The sequence below is a fragment of the Caretta caretta genome, chromosome 3, assembly GCF_965140235.1.
Source record: "Caretta caretta isolate rCarCar2 chromosome 3, rCarCar1.hap1, whole genome shotgun sequence".
Taxonomy (NCBI): domain Eukaryota; kingdom Metazoa; phylum Chordata; order Testudines; family Cheloniidae; genus Caretta; species Caretta caretta.
This window is the reverse complement of record NC_134208.1, coordinates 148467675-148485114: the sequence shown is the minus strand read 5'-3', so window position 1 is coordinate 148485114 and position 17440 is coordinate 148467675. Positions and strand designations below refer to the sequence as shown.

At 41.4% G+C, this 17440-nt stretch overlaps 1 protein-coding gene across 8 annotated transcripts in view; it reads right to left on the bottom strand.

Annotated features, from left to right (window-relative positions):
* Window positions 1-17440, bottom strand: part of LTBP1 (latent transforming growth factor beta binding protein 1) — a 379724-nt gene that overhangs the window by 8835 nt on the left and 353449 nt on the right. For all 8 annotated transcript variants that reach the window (XM_048843595.2, XM_075127005.1, XM_048843599.2 and 5 more), the window contains 2 exons: window positions 5903-6025; window positions 13-162 (listed from right to left, as the gene is read on the bottom strand). In XM_048843595.2, coding sequence (XP_048699552.1) covers window positions 13-162; window positions 5903-6025 — 273 coding nt within the window. The remainder of the gene's footprint in view (window positions 1-12; window positions 163-5902; window positions 6026-17440) is intronic.

Sequence of the window (17440 nt, the reverse complement as noted above, 5' to 3'; positions counted from 1 at the left end):
TTATAATCTCACCAACACAAGTCATTTTGGCCATGTCCAAGTGGTAGCCATCAAAACAATCACAGGTATAGCCTTCCTGGACTCTCACACACCGGCCATTTTCACATCCATTCAGAATGCCACATTCCTCTGCTTGTAATTCCTCAAAGCTGTTCAGGAAACCTGGGTGGAGAAAGTATTGCAAACACATCAGTTAGATGCTGAATCCTTTTTTTTTTTAATACAAATGTACAGTGAGACTCTTTAATTGTCTCAGGGGTTTACTGGGATGTGACTCAGCTTTGTAGAAAATAGGTCACCTTTAGCAGATCTGCTCCATCTGGAATGTTTAATGTACTAATAAAATACAGTTATATTTTAAGATGAAAATAAAATAGCTGTATGAAATGTGTTCAGTGTTAAAAGCTTTGATCCATTTTTAACAGAGACACATTTTGATAAATTATCTCAATGATAAAATATTACTTTGTAATAAAATCTTTTAAAATCAGACTTTATAAAAGTTTACAGTGCTGATGTAGAAGTGTTGTAGGGTAATTTGAAAAATAATTATAAAAAGCTCTTCTAAATATTACTATAAAAAGGGAGGGAAGAAGTTATATTGTAATTACTGTAGAGGAAACATGCAAAAAAATATTAGTCCCAACTGCCTTTAGTGAAGTAAGAGGAAATTAGACTACTAGCCTATTGTGGTTTTGGTTAATAACTCTTTAGGGATCACTCAGATATTTGAGTGATGGGCACTGATATAAATACCTATAAACTACTTTACTGTGTCTTGTCATAATCTTAGGTAGTGAGCTCTCTGGGATAGGGACTGTCTTTGTTTTACTAGTTCGTATGATGCCTATTATGATGGAACCTTGAGTCCTGATTTAGGGTCTCTAGACAATAACATAACAATAATAGGGGAAGAGTGCATATATTTTAAAACTTATTCAAAAATTTTAAATGCTCATTGAATTTCAGTAAGATTAAAGTGCTCATCTAAGTACCAACAAGTTAACATTATACAACAGTCTTACTGTCTTTCCATTCTTAGAAGCAATAAATCAAACAGAACTGTAGATGGCAGCCAACCACATCAAAAAGAATACTTGAGAAAAAGTCCACAACATTTAATATCCCTCCTGATCCAGTTTAAATAATACATTGGGGTTTGGTTTTTTGTGACGTCATGGTGTGCGCATGGCAGGGGAGTCATAGAGGGGTTTTTCTACTGATGTTTAATTCACACATTAACTCCACAAACAGACCATTGGTATATCTAAAACCTGTTCATATATTTGGAATCATTTTTAACAGATATTTGATATGTATAATACACCTCAACTATATGTTCTATTAATTTCTTCCTCTCTTTGCTGCTCTTCCCTTCCATCTGCCTTTTCACATTTTCCCTTGTTAACCCAGGCCCCTCTCATTCTTTCCCTCATCTCACATTTTCTCTATCTGTGCCCTGCCTTTCTAATTCTACCCTCTCTGTCCTCATCCACATGCCCTCTATTTGAACAAATCTGGTGTGTCCAGTACTGGCTCTTCAAGGTTGTCTGGATACTTCACAGGTTCATGTCCACTTGTGGCTGAAATGCGCTCAGTTTGGGATAAGGTTGATTTGTGGAACAGATAACAAAAATGGTGCCACATACCATAGAGACTTAGAAATGAACCTGAACATATATTTACTTTGTTGAGTACACACCTTCACATATAGTAAGGATCATTACAAAGTTTCCTATTAATATAGTAAACTGCAGTAAGATACAGATATACAATAATTCATTGAGTAGATTATTTTGGTTTACTGCAAGATAGCAGAAAACTTTTCAACAACCTCTATTATATTTTAATCCATTTAGAGCGGCTACATGGGGCTCCGTTACATTGCATGCGTTTGATGGGCCATCATATAGACAGCTAATTATGAAAAACAAACACTGCCAAGCAGGGAAAAGGTGGTGCTCTTGAACAAATTCTTTACAAATGAAAGATATCATTTGTTCTCCACTGAGCTCACATATAGCATGCTGACATTTTTAACCAGCTGAAACTGATTTAAACAAGATTGTTTGCACTATAATCCATACTGCACATGTCTATTTTCAAACTTGCTTGCAACAAGTAAAAAATATTTGTTTGCAGTTCTAACAGAATCTGATGGTAATAAAATTGAAAAATATTTAATTGGCATGTCAAGATATGTACTGTAGGTCTTTCAAGGCAAGAACTGTCTCTTTTCGGGGATCGTATTGCACCCAGCACAAGGGGATCTTAATCCCAATTAGGATCTCTGAGTATTACCATACAATAAATATTTATTATTAACATTATCATTATTAACAACAATACAACTGGCTAAAATGTCCAAAAGGATAGAAACATTGGGTATTTGCAGAGGCATATACAGCATTTGCTCAAGCATCTGCCCAGGATGTGTTCTGGGTTATATTCTGTGTTCATTTGGCACTACTGTTTTTGATTTAGTGGCAGGATGCTAGAGGGATCCTAGCTCCGATATCGCTTCGATATCTCCTTGGATTACACACAGTTCTCTAATCACTTATTAATGGAAAGTCTTTTATCATTGCTTATAATTTGAGGAAGTAATTTTTTTACACCCCTTTATAATTGGGACATTGGAATAGAATGTACGTATCCCACTCTATTTCTCTTCCATCATATTGAGGACACTATCATCTCTTTCTGGGGTTTTCATTGTGCTTAGATAATTTTCATCAGTGTCAACATTTAGTTAGAGGTCGGTATTGTTTAGTTTTGTACAACTCTGTATAAAGTCTATTAGGTTTGTTAGGTATTAAACAGAGATGAACCCTGGTTTCTGTAGGCTATATTTAATAGAATCATCAAAGTGTAGGACTGGAAGAGATCTCGATAGGTCATCTTCTAATCCAGTCCCCTGCACTACAGCATGACTAAGTATTATCTAGAGACCATGCCTGACAGGTGTTTGTCTAACCAGTTCTTAAAAACCTCCAGTGACAGAGATTCCACAACCTCCGTAGGCAATTTGTTCCAGGTCTTAACTACAGTTGAAGTTTTTCAGTTGAAGTTTTTCCTACTGTCTAACTTAAATCTCGCTTGCTGTAATTTAAGCCCATTTCTTCTTTACCTGTCCTCAGTGGATAAGGAGAACAATCTCTTACCCTCTTCTTTATTGCAACCTTTGCTGTACTTGAAGACTGTTATGTCCCCCCTCAGTCTTCTCTTCTCCAGACTAAACAGATCTATTTTTTTCAGTCTTTCCTCATAGGTCATGCTTTCAAGACCTTTAATCATTTTTGTTGCTCTCCTTTTGACTTTCTCCAGTTTGTCCACATCTTTCCTGAAGTGTGGTGCCCAGAACTGGACACAATACTCCAGCTGAGGCCTTATCAGTGCTGAGTAGAGTGGAAGAATTACTTCTCATATTCTTGCTTACGACACAATACATCCCAGAATGCTGTTTGTTTTCTTTGCAACAGTATCACATTATTGACGCATATTTAGTTTGTGACCCACTCTATCCCCCACAACCTTTTCTGCAGAACTCCTTTGTAGGTAGCCATTTCCCATTTTATTTGTGGAATTGATTATTCCTTCCTAAGTTTAGTGCTTTACATTGGTCCTTATTGAATTTCATCCTATTATTACTTGTGTAATTAGTGGAAGGGAATACATCTGAAACTTCTGCTACTCACTGTAGTCCTCTGGCCCTGTCAAAGCTATCATTTTGATTTCTTTTAACATATTAACTTGTTTTAATGGGAGACATGTTGGGTAAGAGAGAAGTGGTACCTGCATGCTATAAGTACAAGGCAGTTGGGATTGCCTGTTTCTTTTGTAACCACCATTTTGTTTCTAACATAAAACTGTGAAGAAATATGCTGGACCAAATGCAGCCCTGGTATAAGGGTGTAAGCTGAATTCAAGGCAGTCCAAGTAGTCTACAGCCTATCCTGAAGGATGACCCATCACTCTCACAGATCTTGGGAGACAGGCCAGTCCTTGCTTACAGACAGCCCCCCAACCTGAAGCAAATACTCACCAGCATCCACACACCACACAACAGAACCACTAACCCAGGAACCTATCCTTGCAACAAAGCCTGTTGCTAACTGTGTCCACATATCTATTCAGGGGACACCATCATAGGGCCTAATCACATCAGCCACACTATCAGAGGCTTGTTCACCTGCACATCTACCAATGTGATATATGCCATCATGTGCCAGCAATGCCCCTCTGCCATGTACATTGGCCAAACTGGACAGTCTCTACATAAAAGAATAAATGGACACAAATCAGATGTCAATAATTATAACATTCAAAAACCTGTCAGAGAACACTTCAATCTCTTTGGTCACTTGATTACAGACCTAAAAGTGGCAATTCTTCAACAAAAAAACTTCGAAAACAGACTCCAACAAGAGACTGCTGAATTGGAATTAATTTGCAAACTGGATACAATTAACTTAGGCTTGAATAGAGACTGGGAGTGGATGGGTCATTACACAAAGTAAAACTATTTCCCCATGTTTATTCCCCCCCCCCCCCCCCCCGTTCCTCAGATGACTGCTGGAAATGGCCCACCTTGATTATCACTACAAAAAGTCCCCTCCCCGCTCTTCTGCTGGTAATAGCTCACCTTACCTGATCACTCTTGTTACAATGTGTATGGTAACACCCATTGTTTCATGTTCTCTATGTATATAAATCTCCCCACTGTATTTTCCACTGAATGCATCCGATGAAGTGAGCTGTAGCTCACGGAAGCTTATGTTCAAATAAATTTGTTAGTCTCTAAGGTGCCACAAGTACTCCTTTTCTTTTTGCGGATACAGACTAACACGGCTGCTACTCTGAAACAAGTAGTCTAGGTCAGCGGTTCTCAAACTGTGGGTTAGGATCCCAAAGTAGGTCGCATCCCCATTTAAATGAGGTCACCAGGGCTGGCTTAGACTTGCTGAGGCCCAGAGCTGAAGCCCAAGCCCCACCGCCCAGGGCCAAGCCCAAGCCTCAGAGCTTTAGCCCTAGGCGGCGGAGCTCAGGTTATAGGCCACCTGCCTGGGGCTGAAGCCCTTGGTCTTAAGCTTTGGCACCTCTCAGGGCGGCAGAGCTCGAGTGGGCTCAGACTTCAGTGACCCCTCCTGGGGTCATGTAGTAATTTTTCTTGTCAGAAGGGGGTCGCAGTGCAATGAAGTGTGAGCACCCCTGGCCTAGGATCAAACAGCTTTCCATTGACTTCAAAGCAAGGTGGATCAGGCTCCTATTCAATAGAAAACCCATGCATTTTTCAAGCATAAATTTAGAACCCTACTTCTATAAGATTCTGTAGCAAGACCTTTGCTTTCCCCATGACCTATTCATTTATGTGTACATTGGCATTCCAACTAAAGCATGTGCAAATCAGACTCAGTGGTCACGCTAAGCTAGGCGATTTTTTCTGGAGTATGATCATCATGCACACACTCCACCTCCCCCACATAAGTTCTGCTGGAAAATCATGGAAAGCTGGCATGAAGAATTTTAAAAAAAAATTAATATACCCCAAAGGAGTTTGAGTCACATGCTCCAAAGAAAAATTAGTTTGTGAGAAGGAAAACTGGCTTTTTTTGACCTTTAGCTGTAAATCTGTTGGTAAATATAAATTTAGTATACCTGGCACACATTATTTCACTATATTAAACAAAATAATATTGTACTTCGGGCCCAAATGGGCTCATATACAACTCTGGCACTGGAACTTGAACACCTGACAGTTAATGTCATAGGAATAAGTAGAACATAAATAAATAGGCCACATTACTCAGAAGCAAACAGATGAATGGAGCCAACTACAGGGAAGTAATCCAAGTTATAATCCTACTTTCAAGAATTTTACATAACAGTGATATTTACTTACGGTCTTCAACAAAGAATGGATCAGTTTCTGGGGTATAGTGTTCCTCAAAGTCAACCAAAGCATCTTGTCCATATGGTCGTCGAGATCCTGGAACTGGAACATTGCACAGCTGGGCATAATCCTCTGGGGAGGAGAAAGCAAAATAGGATATAAAACTAAACACACTGGTAACAAAGGCCACATTACAGCAATTCCAATGACTTGCAACTCCTGTCAGCTGGAAATAAATATCTTTCCTAGAAACAGCATAAATCTGAAGCTTCTACAAATTGTTCTCTCCCCTTCAAGAATAATGTCATTAAAATGTAATGGGCCAAATTAATCCCTTTTGTGACTTCAGTTGTTTTACGCTGAAGGAATGGATTTGAATTAATAACTGTACAAAAAATTAAGGGCCAGATTTTGGCTGTCCCTTCAAAGGAGGAGGGGATGAAAAGGCATAAGCAGCTTACCACACTCCCACTGCACAAGGGCCAGCTGCAATTATAGCCTTTGTATTCCTTGACTGCAAAGACTGCTTCAGGCCAGAACAGGTGATGGAATTAGCCACCCAAAACGAGGCAAAGAGGGTGAGGAGAGAGTGGGTCAATGTCTGTCCCACACACACTGCACCAGCCAGCAGAACTGGGCCACTGTAAATAGAGAATACTCTGCATCCCTCCATCATAGCCCCTTCTCATTGTCCCACGATGTGGGCCATGTCCTAAAACCAGAGGTCCCAAATATCAGTTCCTCCCAAGCTCTGCTTGGCTAAGGGACTGAAAAGGCAGAGGGGACTTGGGAAAGTCACTTTATGCTACTGTAACTGCATACAGAGTGTGGCTCTTTGTCCTCTGCTGGTGGCTGGACCACATGTTTTATGATTCTGCCACTAGCTCTAAGTTAATAAGCAGACCTGAATCTTTTAGCTGAGGTAGTAGAAGCTTTTTGTTTCGGTTCTGATGTCCCAGGTTTGATCCCCTCTGCTGATGACCCCCCCCCCGCCCCAGGGTAATTGCATTACATCTTCTGCCTGTCCCACACTGTAAGTTAGATCAGCCTCAGTGCTGTAATTGAACTGTTATTACACATTGCAGGGAACTATATACAAGACAGATACTTTGGAATAAAACCCTCATTGTCATATGGGTCTATAGCCACTCCTGACAACTGCTGCGGACACTTTAGCATCAAAGCAACACTTCACATGCAGAATAACTGGTTTTCAGATCACCTATAACAGGAAATGTACGAAGGAGAAAACTCAGGCATTGGTGGTGGCCATAGAACCGGCAAGCTCTCACACTGTGTAGAACTATTCCAGATAGTAAATGGCTCCATAAACTCAGACTGCCTTCACTCAAGCCCAGAAGCCAGAACCACTCACTGGCTACTATGGATGTAGAAGCCCTCTACACCAACATTCCACACAAAGATGGATTACAAGCCGTCAAGAACACTATCCCCGATAATGTCACGGCTAACCTGGTGGCTGAACTTTGTGACTTTGTCCTTACCCATAACTATTTCACATTCGGGGACAATGTATACCTTCAGATCAGCGGCACTGCTATGGGTACCCGCATGGCCCCACAGTATGCCAACATTTTTATGGCTGATTTAGAACAACGCTTCCTTAGCTCTCGTCCCCTAAAGCCCCTACTCTACTTGCGCTATATTGATGACATCTTCATCATCTGGACCCATGGAAAAGAAGCCCTTGAGGAATTCCACCATGATTTCAACAATTTCCATCCCACCACCAACCTCAGCCTGGTCCAGTCCACACAAGAGATCCACTTCCTGGACACTACAGTGCTAATAAACAATGGCCACATAAACACCACCCTATACCGGAAACCTACTGACCGCTATTCCTACCTGCATGCCTCCAGCTTTCACCCTGACCACACCACACGATCCATCGTCTACAGCCAAGCTCTGCGATACAACCGCATTTGCTCCAACCCCTCAGACAGAGACAAACACCTACAAGATCTCTGTCAAGCTTTCTTACAACTACAATACCCACCTGCAGAAGTAAAGAAACAGATTGATAGAGCCAGAAGAGTTCCCAGAAGTTACCTACTACAGGACAGGCCTAACAAAGAAAATAACAGAACGCCACTAGCGGTCACCTTCAGCCCCCAACTAAAACCCCTCCAACGCATTATTAAGGATCTACAACCTATCCTAAAGGATGACCCAACACTCTCACAAGTCTTGGGAGACAGGCCAGTCCTTGCCTACAGACAGCCCCGCAACCTGAAGCAAATACTCACCAACAACCACATACCACACAACAGAACCACTAACCCAGGAACTTATCCTTGCAACAAAGCCCGTTGCCAATTGTGCACACATATCCATTCAGGGGACACCATCACAGGGCCTAATAACATCAGCCACACTATCAGAGGCTCGTTCACCTGCATATCTACCAATGTGATATATGCCATCATGTGCCAGCAATGCCCCTCTGCCATGTACATTGGTCAAACTGGACAGTCTCTACGTAAAAGAATAAATGGACACAAATCAGATGTCAAGAATTATAACATTCATAAACCAGTCGGAGAACACTTCAATCTCTCTGGTCACGCAATCACAGACATGAAGGTCGCTATCTTAAAACAAAAAAACTTCAAATCCAGACTCCAGCGAGAAACTGCTGAATTGGAATTCATTTGCAAATTGGATACTATTAATTTAGGCTTAAATAGAGACTGGGAGTGGCTAAGTCATTATGCAAGGTAGCCTGTTTCCTCTTGTTTTTTCCTACCCTCCCCCCCCAGATGTTCTGGTTTAACTTGGATTTAAACTTGGAGAGTGGTCAGTTTAGATGAGCTATTACCAGCAGGAGAGTGAGTTTGTGTGTGTATGGGGGTGGGGGGGATGTGAGAAAACCTGGATCTATGCAGGAAATAGCCCGACTTGATTATGTAAAGAGTTGTCACTTTGGATGGGCTAGCACCAGCAGGAGAGTGAATTTGTGTGGGGGGGTGGAGGGTGAGAAAACCTGGATTTGTGCTGGAAATGGCCCACCTGTTGATCACTTTAGATAAGCTATTACCAGCAGGACAGTGGGGTGGGAGGAGGTATTGTTTCATATTCTCTGTGTGTATATAAAGTCTGCTGCAGTTTCCACGGTATAACATCTGATGAAGTGAGCTGTAGCTCACGAAAGCTCATGCTCAAATAAATTGGTTAGTCTCTAAGGTGCCACAAGTACTCCTTTTCTTTTCACTGGGTAGAGTTGTCATCTTTTTCACAGAGAAAATCACCTGCATGTGTCTATCAAGAACAACACATTGCTCATAAGACCAGAAACACAACACCCTCCCTTCCAAGAATCCAGCCTATTCATAAAAAAGTCATGGAAGCTTAAATGGCAGCCAGAGCTACCAACCTTTGACAATGATTCTCTGTCCTTCCTATCTGCCTTAGGGTTTTGTGTACAGCCTATCATTGTACCTAAGCACTTAGATATATAGATCTTTTCTGGATGATACAAGAGTAGACAGAACCTGAGACCCCTCTGAACAAAGATTATCAACATCTCCCTTGACAAAGGGAATTTACTACTTACCCTAAAACATTCATATTTCTGACCAGAACAAAAGAAACCATCACTCAGCACTACTGACCTTTCAAAATACCTCCCTGCATCACCAGACTATTCATGGAGGAGGCAGGGAGCATAAAGGGGACCAGGCTCTGTGGGCCTGCCATTTCCCTCATGCACAGATGAGAGGGTGGAGAGGATTGGGAACTAGGCAGAGCTTTGACTCTGGCCCCTGGGCAAAACAGTTTAGCCATGGAGGAGGGAAAAGTAGTGTGCTGCGGATATGGGCCAGCAGCAGAATACTTCTCAGTGGATCAAGGGTGGGAACCAGGAAGGGACTGTGACTTGGAGTCACAGTTCTTTCTGTGGGCTGCTCCCCACAGTGTAACTATGTGCTGGCCCTAACTCAGGACAAGAAGCAAAGTCTCAGGGCCACATCCTCAGCTGGTGTAAATCATAGAACTCCATTGGGTCATTGTGGTATGTAAGTAGATAGAATGTTAAGACCACAAAAATAAACCAAGAATTTTGTCCATAAACGATTTAAGGCAGTGTTTATTTAGAAGAGGTAGAGGATTAGATTAACAACTAGGATGATCAGAACTGAGATCTGTATGAGGAAGACTGTTTTTTAACTGTTTGTATTTTTTGCCTTGATTTAGCCAATGCTATCATGCCTTCACTTTCTGAAGCACCAAAATAATATATTTAAAATAAAATAGAAAAAGAGGTAGCAACAAAGAAAGATGCATCTATCAGGAAAGGGACTTAGTGCACTTTTCTGGATGTCATGTTAAAATGTCTATGTATAATCTTGCCTCATAGCAAGAGTCCAACATATCAGGAGAAAAGCCTGTTGAAGAGTCTTTGGGTTAAGTTTAGAGGCAAGAGCAACAAGGGTGATGTTGTGATGGGCGTGTGCTATAGACCATTGGATCAGAAGGATGAGGTAGACGAGGCTTTCTTTAGACGACTAACTGAAGTCTCCAGGTTCTGGTTCTAATGGGGGACTTCAGTCACTCCGACATCTGCTGAGAGAGCAATACAGCAGTGCACAGACAATTCAGGAAGTTTTTGGAGAGTGTTGGGGACAACTTCCTGGTACAAGTGCTGGAGGAACCGACTAGGGGCTGTGCTTCTCTTGACCTGCTGCTTACAAACAGGGAAGAATTGGTAGGGGAAGTAGAAGTGGGAGGCAACCTAGGATGGTTGAGTTCAGGATCCTGAAAAAAGGAAGAAAAGAGAGTAGCAAAATACGGACCCTGGACTTCAGAAAAGCAGACAGACTCCCTTAGGGAACTGATGGGCAGGATCCCTGGGGAGGCTAAGATGAGGGGGCAAGGAGAGCTGGCTGTATTTTAAAGAAGCCTTATTGAGGGTGCAGGAACAAACCATCCCGAAGTGCAGAAAGAATAGTAAATATGGCAGGCGACCAGCTTGGCTTAACAGTGAAATATTTGGTGAGCTTAAACTCAAAAAGAAAGCTTACAAGAAGTGGAAATTTGGACAGATGACTAGGGAGGAGTATAAATATATTTCTAGAGCATGCAGGGGTGTAATCAGGAAGGCCAAGGCACAATTGGAGTTGAAGCTAGCAAGGGATGTGAAGGGTAACAAGAAGGGTTTCTACAGGTATGTTAGCAAGAAGGAGGTGGTCAGGGAAAGTGTGGGACCCTTACTGAATGGGGGAGGCAACATAGTGACAGATGATGTGGAAAAAGCTGAAGTACTCAATGCTTTTTTTGCCTCGGTCTTCACAGACAAGGGCAGCTCCCAGACTGCTGCACTGGGCAACACAGGAGTAGGTGACCAGCCCTCTGTGGAGAAAGAAGTGGTTCGGGACTATTTAGAAAAGCTGGACGAGCACAAGTCCATGGGACCAGATGCGCTGCATCCGAGAGCGCTAAAGGAGTTGGCGGATGTGATTGCAGAGTCATTGGCCATTATCTTCGAAAACTCATGGCGATCGGGGGAGGTCCCGAACGACTGGAAAAAGGCTAATGTAGTGCCCATCTTTAAAGAAGGGAAGGAGGAGGATCCGGGGAACTACAGGCCAGTCAGCCTCACTTCAGTCTCTGGAAAAATCATGGAGCAGGTCCTCAAGGAATCAATTCTGAGGCACTTAGAGGAGAGAAAAGTGATCAGGAATAGTCAGCATGGATTCACCAAGGGCAAGTCATGCCTGACTAATCTAATTGCCTTCTAAGATGAGATAACTGGCTGTGTGGATGAGGGGAAAGCAGTGGAAGTGTTATTCCTTGACTTTAGCAAAGCTTTTGACATGGTCTCCCACAGTATTCTTGCCAGCAAGTTAAAAAAGTGTGGGCTGGATGAACAGATTATAAAGTGGATAGAAAGCTGGCTAGATGTTGGGCTAAACGGGTAGTGATCAATGGCTCCATGTCTAGTTGGCAGCCGGTATCAAGTGGAGTGCCCCAAGGGTCGGTCCTGGGGCCGGTCCTGGGGCTGGTTTTGTTCAATATCTTCATTAATAATCTGGATGATGGCGTGGATTGCACCCTCAGGAAGTTTGCAGGTGACACTAAACTGGGAGGAGTGGTAGATACGCTGGAGGGTACGGATAGGATACAGAGGGACCTAGATAAATTGGAGGATTGGGCCAAAAGAAATCTGATGAGGTTCAACAAGGACAAGTGCAGAGTCCTGCACTTAGGAAGGAAGAATCCCATGCACTGCTACAGACTAGGGAGTGAGTGGCTAGGCAGCAGTTCTGCAGAAAAGGACCTAGGGGTGACAGTGGATGAGAAGCTGGATATGAGTCAGCAGTGTGCCCTTGTTGCCAAGAAGGCCAATGACATTTTGGGATGTTTAAGTAGGGGCATTGCCAGCAGATCGAGGGACGTGATCGTTCCCCTCTATTCGACATTGGTGAGGCCTCATCTGTAGTACTGTGTCCAGTTTTGGGCCCCACACTACAAGAAGAATGTGGATAAATTGGAAAGAGCACAGCAGAGGGCAACAAAAATGATCAGGGGGCTGGAGCACATGACTTATGAGGTGAGGCTGAGGGAACTGGGATTGTTTAGTCTGCGGAAGAGAAGAATGAGGGGGGATTTGATAGCTGCTTTCAGCTACCTGAAAGGGAGTTCCAAAGAGGACGGATCTAGACTGTTCTCAGTGGTAGCAGATGACAGAACAAGGAGTAATGGTCTTAAGTTGCAGTGGGGAGGTTTAGGTTGGATGTTAGGAAAAACTTTTTCACTAGGAGGGTGGTGAAGCACTGGAATGGGTTACCTATGGAGGTGGTGGAATCTCCCTCCTTAAGACGTTTTTAAGGTCAGGCTTGACAAAGCCCTGGCTGGGATGATTTAGTTGGTGATTGGTCCCGCTTTGAGCAGGGGGCTGGACTAGATGACCTCCTGAGGTCCCTTCCAACCCTGATATTCTATGATTCTGTGTTCTCAGTGGTGGCAGATGACAGAACAAGAAGCAATGGTCTCAAGTTGCAGTGGGAGAGGACTAGGTTGGATATTTGTAAACAGGGTGGTTAAGCACTGGGATGGGTTACCTAGGGAGGTGGCGGAATCTCCATCCTTAGAGGTTTTTAAGGCTCGGCTTGACAAAGCCCTGGCTGGGATGATTTAGTTGGTGTTGGTCCTGCTTTGAGCAGGGGATTGACTAGATGACATCCTGAGGTCTCTTACAACCCTAATATTCTATGATTGTATATCAATTAGCCTTACAAATCTTTGCAGAGAATGCTTTTACTATGAATATTAAACATATGAAGAAAACATTTTAAACAGCAAGAATATCCAGTACAAAGAAAAACTGTAAGGAATGCAACTGAACACTACCCAAAGTACAAACGGCTGTCATAATTTTTGGTTAAAAATGAACAGGAACATTGGTATTATCCCATGCATAATAATTCTTGAAGTGTTTAGAGATTTCAAGAGTTGAGGTAATTTTCTTTTTGCAGAATTTTCTGTATACATTTGTTTTAAATCTAAAACCAATGAAGGTTAAATACTACATATTTCAAAACTAGGCAACTGTAATGACTGATTTTTTTTTTCCAAACTAAAAGACCATGATCTCACACTGATATAAACCAAGAAAAACTCCCCTGAAATCAGTGGAGTTAGAATGTTATGAAACTCATGCAAGTGGGATCACTTGCCAATTTAAGAACTCTCTTTCTCGGGGTGGGGTTTTTAAAATTGTTCACTGCTAACCTAACTTTGCTCCCACTGAAGGCAATGATAAAACTTCCATTGACTTTAATAGGAGCAGAGTTAGGCTGATGCTCAGCCCTTTTGGAAATCATGCCCATTATATACAATAACCCTAGCACTGAGAATTTTCTTGACTCAGGTTGTGGGTATTCATACATCTATTTCATAATTGGGACAGGTACTAATTGCACTATATACTATACATTTAAAAAATATTCTAATTGAAAAAAAGTAGAAACCACCGACCGGGAGCCAGAGGGTCTGGAGTTTCCTGCTATTTCTGCCATTGCATACATAGTATACAATGCCAGGAAATCTCAACTCTCCAGGTTTAAGGCATTTGTAGGAGAGTCTGCAACTGTATGTAACATAACATCATGGTATTTGGGCCTGTGAGAATAAATATTCCAGTACAATCTGCTAAAGAGTAAACATGCAATCCTCATAAACGTGTGACACCCATTATTATTATTTAACATACTGCGCACTAGTGTTGAAAATGTACTTATCTTTGATTTTAATTATGTACATAATGCAATGTATGACACAATTAATACAAAATGCTTTCTTTGGAGACCTCCCTTGAGTTGATGCCCTGATGCATGATTTCTACCCAGTTTAATGTAAATATAATAGTAAGGCTACTTAAATGAGTGACTGTGCTGTATTTTTCTTAGCAGAGGGAACTGATATCTCCATTGCAGTGCATTGGCTCATGCAACTCCATGTTATCAGCATTAGTGGTATCAATATATCTGTCCATAAAACATTACACTTCAGTTTTGTTTATATTTTTAGACCCCATGTGTCATCTAATAGTCATGTAAAAATTGTATGTACTGCAATATGCAACACAGAGATGGAACTAGTTGATAGCCTATTGTTGATACAGGTGACCTGGATAATTTGAAGTCTCAGACAGTATTTTATATTGCACATCTGTCAGTACAAAATACACATAGTTTATTATCTAATCTGTTGGAAATTTTGATAATGGGAACTTCTTCTCTGTCGCACTGAGCCTTCCCTGACACAACTAAGTTTTGAATGTCTTCATTGCTAGCTCTTGTACAACAATTACAAATAAAGTAATGGTTAATAAATGTCATAAGCATGTTACAGACACGAGCAGGATGTGTTTTATAAATAGTTATAAGCACATTAGTAGGAGGTGTTATAGATGGTAATAAGCTATGGTTATACAGAACCTACTGGCCTGTTGGACTCCATAACAATTGATTAACCATTTATTAAAACATCTATTCATCTTTTATTAACATTTTATAAACTATTTATAAATGCATCTTTCATGTAAAGTGTGACCTAATATATTCTAACAAAGTCAAAGTCACTTTAAAAATTTCAATTAAACACTTGTTTGGTGCATAGCTGTAACAGATTTGGAGTTGCCTGTATTAATCTATGAATTAGGGCTGTTAATCACAGTTAACACAAGCAGTTAACGCAAAACAAATTAACTAGATTAAAAAAATTAGTCACGATTAATCACAGTTTTAATTACACTGCTAGACAATAAAGACATTGCACTACAGTACTTGTATGAGTGAGGTGAACTGAAAAATACTATTTTTTAAATCTTTTTTACAGTGCAAATATTTGTAATCAGAATAATAAAAAGTGAGCACTTTACACTTTGTGTTCTTTGTTGTAATTGACATCAATATGTTTGAAAATGTAGAAAACATCCAACAATATTTAAATAAATTGTATTCTATTAACAACAGTGTGATTAAAACTGCGATTAATCACAACTTTTTTTAATCTCATGATTAATCGCGATAAATTTTTTAATAGTTTGACAGCCCTACTTTGAATACTATATACGCTATATGTTGTCTGAGTACTTTAAAGATTTTTATTGTATGCCTATATTAGGTTAATTTAATAGCCAGGTGGTCAGGAAACTTAGCCAGAAAGAAGGACAATAGCCCAGATAATAGCTCTTCAGTAAACATCCAGAAGTATTAACTATGATATACCACCTCCCTCCCCGTGGTGGGCTTGCCTGATTGTCTTTGCCAGAACTGAATCACGGCCCCCCACACCCGATGAAGGGAGGGGCAGATCAAAAGACTGAGAGGGATTAAAAGAGAGACACTCCTGAAGGGGCGGGGGACAGGGTTTTTGAACTAAGGTGAACTAGAACCCAGAGGCTGGGGTGTCTGAAAAGACAGAAGATAGACTAACAGGTCCCCCTACATGGAAGATGGAAAGATAACTACACATGTATGTGTTTTGTTGTTTTAAACCTTTCCCCTTGCTATTCTGTGTTTTGTTAAGATTAAACAGTACTTAGTTTTAAGAAGGCTGTTTTGGGTTACTGTATTCACCACTGGTCACAAGCTCCCAGAGGGAAAAGGCACAAGGTACAGAATCTAGTAAGACCTATTGTGGAGAAAGCCTGATTATTACAGGGTTGTGTAGCTTAGCACCCTGCTCTAAGAGTGGGAGAATCATGGGATTCCTCCCCAGAGAGATGAAGGCTCATGGCCTATGACCTGGAAAGAGTGCAGTCAGTGAGATCAGAAGAGGGGACAGAGGCGCAACTAGCCTTGAACCACGACAGTAATATTTTACCTTTAATGCAGAAATTAATGGATAATTTCAATCCAATCATGTTCATATAAAGAATTACAAAATGCATAGCTATTTTTCATGTGTCATAATCTATGTTAACAGCATTTACTGTTTGTTTATATTTTCTCTCCTAGTCTATCTCTTGGCTCTAATCAGGGATATTATATCCATGGCTCAAGAACAGGATTTTCCTTTTTATAATGCACATATTACTCCATATGTTTCTAAGTTTTTCTTAAGAAGTACTTTCAAAAAAATATATGGGCAGTGCATTTTGTAACTTAAGATGACTAATGCATACAGAAGTTGGTGTGAGCTTAAAATTTAAAATTTAAAGGGACATTTTCAAAAGTAGCTGCCTGAGTAGTGCATGCAAAATAAGTGTGTTTTAGGGGAAAATAGGAGATGCACATACGAACCTGCGCAGAAGTCAATCATGACTAGTAGCTGACAAAAAAGGAAGATAAAACACAAGTCTGATAAAAGCCCAATGATTAGACGTCATGTACCTGGATTTTCAGAAGTGTAGTCAAATAAATGCACATCTAATTGTTATGAGAGAACTGAACTTGACATAGCCTGTAGCCATCTTGTGCACTTAGCCACCATAAGATGGAAGTGAGGACACCACGTAGCAAGGAAGAATTTGGCCTTGCTTAGGCAGACAAAAACATCTGCACAATTGCAGCGTTACTAACAAGGATAACTGACCTTGGTCTGGGTGCCTGTGTTTATAAGTTTCTTGCTGGAGTTGCTTTACTAATAAGTAGAAATTGAGCTCTTTGCTGTGGCTAGGGAAATTGTTAGCCTATTAAAAGTTACTTTGAATTATTCTTTGTTTTAAGTTACTTATAAAAAAATTAGTTAAAACATGTACTTTGGAAAAGTTTTGATTTTCTATGAGCAAGAAGACACGAACATCAATCTCACAAGCAGCTAGGACAGTGGTGGGCAAACTACGGCCTGCGGGACCGTCCTGCCTGGCCCCTGAACTCCTGGCCCAGGAGGCTAGCCCCCAGCCCCTCCCTGGCTGTCCCCTCTCCCCCGCAGCCTCACCTCGCTGCACTGCCAGCGCAATGCTCTGGGCGGCGGGGCTGCAGAGCCTGGCCTGACCCGGTGCTCTGTGCTGTGCGGCGCAGCTGCCTGTCCTGGTGCAGCTGCGCTGCCAGCCGCCTGTCCTGGTGCAGCTGCACTGCC